Source organism: Sinocyclocheilus grahami, unplaced genomic scaffold (assembly GCF_001515645.1).
Source record: "Sinocyclocheilus grahami isolate Dianchi unplaced genomic scaffold, SAMN03320097.WGS_v1.1 scaffold86.1, whole genome shotgun sequence".
Classification (NCBI taxonomy): Eukaryota; Metazoa; Chordata; class Actinopteri; order Cypriniformes; family Cyprinidae; genus Sinocyclocheilus; species Sinocyclocheilus grahami.
This window is the reverse complement of record NW_015505265.1, coordinates 1,944,376-1,950,905: the sequence shown is the minus strand read 5'-3', so window position 1 is coordinate 1,950,905 and position 6,530 is coordinate 1,944,376. Positions and strand designations below refer to the sequence as shown.

Below are 6,530 nucleotides of genomic sequence, written 5' to 3'. Positions count from 1 at the left end.
GGTGATTCAGACAGAGCTGCGTCTCTTGGAGAAGAGCCTAAACGGTGAGATATTTCTCAGGTCAGCAGACACAGTGCTAATGGCTGAGCAGCGTTGAGGGTTACACACGCAGCCCGTGGGGCCGGATTCGAAGAAGTGGTGGGGCGAAACGACTCCTTGCTCCATTAGCGCATCAGTGAAGGACATATCCTGCGGGAGGATCACCATTTTCTCTCGGCTTTTGTACCACAGGCAGGAGCATACCGTCTGGAAGTGGAGCACCTCAGCGTAGACGCTCTTCAGCCCTCGCCTTTTATCTCGCCCAACGGCGGCTGGGCTCGGAGGGTCTGGACGCCGTGAAACCGGACCTCTTGGTTTATCTTTGGAGAGCAGTGCCCTCTGCTCTGCGTCTCTTCTCTCGTCCTCGGTGTTCATCGTCATGAACCGTAGCACCACTAGATTGAGGAAAGCACCAATTACCGTGAGGCCCATCAGGATATAGACAAAACTAAAGGCCACGTAATGAGGGTCATTCTGGAGAGCGTTGTCTTTCTGTAGGGCTACGTAGTCCCCGAAACCGATGGTGGTGAGGGTGATGAAACAGTAGTAGAAGGCATGGAAAAAGGTCCAGCCTTCGTAGTGTGAGAAGGCAGCTGCTCCTATGCACAAGGTGCTGACGCAGGAAAAGAAGCCGATGATCACCATGTTGGCCATGGAGACTTCCGGCCGCCGCAGACCCATGCATTTCTTGGCTTTGTGCAACAGGAAGCGGACGAAGGTGTTGATACGTTCGCCAAGGCTCTGGAACATCACCAGCGTGAGGGGGATGCCCAGAAGTGCATACCCCATGCAGAACGCTTTCCCAGCATCCGTACTGGGGGCGGCATGGCCATAACCTTGGGAAGAAGAGCAGGACAAGATAAGAGTTTCCAAAAAAAAACAATGTTTTCATAGATGACTTGATGTGACGTTGTATGCTTAGATGTCTGCAGACCTTAACCCCTTTAGACCCTGCATCAGTTGGAATGGTTTAAATCAGAAGTGCCCAATCCTGTTCCTGGAGATCTACCTTCCTTCAAAGTTCAGCTCCAACCCTAATCAAATGCGCCTGAACCAGCTTTTCAGCAACACTTGGGCTGAAACCTAAATCACGATGACAAACACTTTGTAAAATAAATGGATGATTGGATGGATGATTCAGCTGCAGGCGCCATTTTCTGGCGAGATGCAGCAATTTATTCGGCTCGCGGCTCTTACAGTGCATTACGGGTATTCTCTCGCTGTTCAGCGTACATCAGTTGTACACGTTATTGCTGTGCATTGTGGGATTGAATGAGTACACTTGATAATGTCCACTAAGGTTTCGGAGACCACTAAAAATGGCTGTCCTCTCAAAGAGTGCCCTATTTAAGGGTATAGGGGGCGATTTTGGACACAGCCTTGGGCTACGTCCGAAAGCTTAAGCTGCTGATTTGTTGCCACGCTGTGCAATGACTTTGCAAGCAGTATTTGCGCACAAAGGTACCTCCCGAAACTGATTTCGGAGGCAGCATAATAGTGATCTACAATAAGATAGCGAGAGCTTTGGTGATAACTAAGCAAATATTTAATTACTACAATACTAATTTCTTGCTAGAAATAACATCAAAAGTGTAAAAGTTGGTCAAAAGCATGCATTCACACACAAACTGATCACCAACTGCTACTTTCAGACACCATCTTCATTCGCACAAATAAAGCTCAGAAAAGCTGTCACGAAATCAAACGCACAGGATTGTGGGATATGAAAGGTTGTGTAAGATACATCCATGCTGCCTTCAAAAATTGATCAGATGTATCTCAGCCAACAGGATGATGTGTCCGTAAGTTTAGCCTGCTGACTCACTAGAAATAACATCAAAAGTGCAAAAAGTTGATCAGAAACATATATTTACACACAAACTGATCACCAAATGCAACTTTCAGACACCATCTTTAATTTTTTAGCTCAACCATCATGGAATGGAACGCACAGGATTGTGGGATATCAAAGGCCCTGAAGGATACATCTTCGGGCATCTCAGGAGGCAGGAAGTGAAGCTGACATTGTATTCGGACGTGCCTTTGAATGCATCCTTCAAAGGCAGCCTTTTCCAGCTTTCAGATGCAGCCAATGTAACATCATTGGATTCAGATATGCCTTGTTGACTTCCTACCTCTGTTCGCTGCCTGCGGAGGCAGCATCTTTCAGCTTTCGGACACAGCCTTGATAATTACAGGCAAGTTTGTTGGAGCAGGGTTGACACGGATTTCTGCAGGAAGGTAGATCTCCAGAAATGGGATTGGACACCCCTGTTTAAACCAATAAAAATTTATATTTTTAATAACATGAGTAATGCCTGGCCAGCTAAACGGGAAAGCTTCTATTTTACCTTTTGTATGCTAATTTATGATCATGCTAGTCACATCAAGTTTCACCTATTAGAATCGTAATGGTATCAAGTGATAAGTTAATTTGAAGATCTTTCAGACTTGTAGAACAATGGATAGTCAAGAAGACCATACCAGAGTAAGCTACCATAAAATGTCAGTAGGTCTTGGGTTTCACTCAGCGTGAGATTTACTGGCATAATTCATCTGCGCATAGAATAACATTTGTGATCTTTGGGGGTGGATGTCAGTTAAACAACCTCTTAATAAGTCAGAATACAATTTAATAAGGTAAACAAGCCTTTCAATAACTTCACAGTTTGCTATTGGCCAGAATCATCAAACTATTCATCCGATACACACACCCCACGCTTATTTGTACTAGATGTTCTTTAAAATCCCGTACATATTATTACAGACGTTCATTACACTTAGCCATCCCAATTTTGTAATGATGATGCTGTAAACTCCCCAATGAGGGCAGGCTAATACAGCATTAGCCTGGAGATTTATTAAAGCTATGCACATAGCTGTCAGTATTGGGATACCAAATAGACTCACGGATCAAGTTTTCAACAAGCGAATTAGGACAATGAAGTTCAAATTATTTAAGAATAATCTACTGTTATGAAGCTAAAACCTTACAGAATCGCTGTTTTTACTTTCATCCGGACAAAGGCAATGATAATTCTCAACCAATAAAATAAAGTACCATTATGTTCTGTTGTGTGTGACTATACTTTTTATGTACAGGAACATGTAAATGAATAATAATCATAATTTCAAAATGAAAATGGTAATCTAAAAATAGTAACATCAAAATGAACTGGTTCATTCAAGTAATTTAATTCATTATATTTTTCACGAAGGATGTTTGAAGATACGCTCTCAGGAGAGAAAAAAAAACCTTTCTTTCAAACGATACACCTTTTTACCTTATTTAGTCCATATTAATACCTAAATGGTGCATATTAGTATACTATAAATTGTACATGTATTATTAGTACCTTTTAAAAGGGTACAAGCCTCAGTGGCAGCTTTTGTAACTTTTTTTTTCATCTGAGTGTATCAAATTATGTTTTGTTGTATATAATCACTTCCCACAAGTGTTTTTGAACTCTTAAAAGCTCTTTGTGGTCTTTGAGGGTTAAAGGTAAATACAGTTAGTTGTAGCCTAATTGTCGTTCACACACTCTAAAAAATGCTGGGTTAAATACAACCCAGTGCTGGATAAAATAGGGACAAACCCAGCAATTGGGTTGTTTTGACCCAGCGGTTGGGTTACTACACTCTTGAAAATAAAGGTGCTTCACGATGCCATAGAAGAACCTTTTTGTCTAAATGGTTCCATAAAGAACCTTTAACATCTGAAGAACCTTTCTGTTTCACAAAAGGTTCTTTGTGGCGAAATAAGATTACAAAAACGCAAGAAAGAGATGGTTCTTTAAAGAACCTTTGACTGAATGGTTCTTTGTGGAACCAAAAATGGTTCTTCTATGGCATCACTTGAAGAACCTTTTGAAGCACCTTTATTTTTAAGAGTGTACCCAGAAGGTTGGGTTAACCGCTGGGTCAAAACAGCCCAATTGCTGGGTTTGCCCTTATTTTACCCAGCACTGGGTTGTATTTAACCTAGCATTTTTTTAGAGTGCACAAGCAATGCAATATCATTGTCTACCGCTCGTGAAAGCACAGAGAGAAAGCATACATTAGAATTTTGTAGGGTGCTCTTTTTAAAAATAACCCATGCATGACCATTTTTGAATGAATCCACCGGAAGCAGTGAGCGAAATCACCATGAACACTAACACAGAATCAAGCACTTCAACGATGACTGTTTGAAGCGTTCTTCTTATAATGTTCTCATTTGTCGCATCCTAGCCTACAATCTCGCTTCATTTTATGTCTTCAGCAGTCTTAATAAACATGACTGAATTCGAATCTGATTGAAGTTCATTTTTATTGTATACACAAAAAAGCACACAGTTAACCTGTTAATTCTACGTTTAAAAAAAGTTCAGCTGTAGTTGCCAGAACTTCTCCATGGGAATACGGTGTTTATAGGGATTTTGGTGACTGTGTCTATATTTTAGAGTTCCTATTAATATACTAATCTATTTCACCTGTTGTTTTCTATGCTGATAATAACACAGGTGGTGCAATGGAAAATCAAACGAGGTCGCCCACACGAACACAAAACAGCATCAGTAAAACATTTGACACTAAAATTATGCTATAATCTAACTAATAAAAATAAATCTTATAAAACTGAATAAGGCGATTCATTGTTAAAACTTTAAGAAATGTTAACACATTTGATCATAAAAGTAGCCTATACGTTTTGTCTTATTCACACCGTAAGAGAGAATACTGCTGAGAATACAAATTAATTCAACAAAAAGTGTTCTAAACCTCAAGTTAATTGCATTAGCTCATAGGCAAAACAACAGGCTAATGGCTGTCTTCACTAATTAAGTTCACCAGCTAGAATTGAAAAATTACCTATGGTCGTTATCACAGTGATGGCGAAATAAAACGAGCCGGCGAACATCCACTGGACTCCGGCTTTGTGAGGCTTCAGAAGCAACACGACCTTTTCAATCTGATCGAAGTCAAGCCTGGTGAGATTATATTTATGCATGAGTAGAAATTTTCGATAGTCTAGTTTGCTCTTGTGGCTTTTCTCTTGCTTTGACTCGAGAGCGTCGAAGACTCCCGCTCCAATGAGTAAATAGGACAAAGTGCAGATGATTAAGGCGAGTGTCCGCACGTTTTGTCTCTTCATCTTCTCATAGTCGTCTCAAAATATCCCTCAGGTTTCAAAGCTCCGGTCCGGCATGGGAACTTTCCTGATACGTGGCTTGTCATATCTCCCTTGTATCCCTTGGCAGCAAGAATCCAGCTGAGGGTCTCCTGAAAATCTGCCACAAGTGACCGTTAAGTAGTCGTGTTTAGTGGAGCTGTTCTTTCAGCACCACCACCAGAGACTCACACACGCTCCTTATATGGGCATTTGTTCCTTCCACTGATAAGAGAACCATGACAAGTTTATACTGTCACGCATCATAGATCATATTACATTGTAATTATTAAGTAATTACTAATTGAATGTCACTTTTTGGAGCTGTTAAGGCCTTTTTTGGGGGGGTTCCGCAAATAACCTTTTTGTGAACAGTTCTTAAAAGGAACATTTTTTTTCTTAGTGTGAAGAATATTGTTGAACCTTGTTCCACTACAAAGAACCTTTTGTGCATTGGAAAGGTTCCATTGATGTTAAAGGTTCTTTATGGAACCGTTGATGTCACCTTTATTTTAAGAGGCTATTACTATTAATGTTATAAATGATGTGTAACATAGACACCTATTCTTTTACATTAAGAACAGATAGTTTTATTTTATTTTTGAAATAAGCTTTAACCCCAACATTTCGACCCGGAGAGGATTTTCTTTTTCCCTAAAAATGGACTAAAACTTAATTACCTTTGCTCACAGGTCAAAACAACTTCATTCAGGGTATAACAAATTCATAATTTTTGTACTTTTTGTTGATTATTTTCCCTCACCCAGTTACACTTGTAGTGTTCCCGGTCAAAAATGCGTATAAATATGTTGTTAGGTTATATTAGCACTAAATATTGTGTAAAAAAAATGTATCAACTTGTTTTCATTCAATTAACACAGGTTTTGTATTTCTTTTTGGAACCGATCAATCACAGGCCTTACTGATCTGAACTTATGCATCTCGTTTTTTTTGTATTAAACATTGCCAAAATTATCTACAAATATTGTTTTTGCTTTCACTCAAAAACTGAGGTGTACAAGCTCAGATCAATGAGGCTTATGACCAATCAGTATTAAAAAAATGCAAAGAAAACAAGCAAAACAAAAAGCTTGAATCCAAGATTTGCCAATAATATAGCATAATGAGAGATTTACAAGCAGTTTCAATAAACATTTTTGATCAGAAACACCAAATTATGTAAATGATTTTCAGCACAAGGGTTAAATCCAGCTCTGCAGATGATTCTTGTTTAAGAGTTTGCTTATGCTTTACTAATGCCAATATAATATCTAGTTACAACATACTGCACATGCACAGATTCCTAAATTGAAAAAAATTATCTAATAATCAGTCACATAAG

General features: G+C 39.4%; 1 protein-coding gene across 1 annotated transcript; it reads right to left on the bottom strand.

Moving 5' to 3' along the window:
* On the bottom strand, nt 1-5,173 carry kcnk3b (potassium channel, subfamily K, member 3b). Its single transcript, XM_016274403.1, has 2 exons — nt 4,891-5,173; nt 1-875 (listed from the first exon to the last, which is right to left on the bottom strand). Exons 1-2 carry the CDS (start codon nt 5,171-5,173, stop codon nt 7-9), a joined length of 1,152 nt encoding a protein of 383 aa, XP_016129889.1. The 3' UTR covers nt 1-6.
* Nucleotides 5,174-6,530: the final 1,357 nt, after the last annotated feature.

Excerpts from the sequence above, each read along its gene's own strand:
- kcnk3b (XM_016274403.1), bottom strand. The coding sequence starts at position 5,173 with ATGAAGAGACAAAACGTGCGGACACTCGCCTTAATCATCTGCACTTTG. Across the intron at positions 876-4,890 it reads CACTGTGATAACGACCATAG|GTTATGGCCATGCCGCCCCC; the intron begins GTAATTTTTCAA and ends CTTCTTCCCAAG.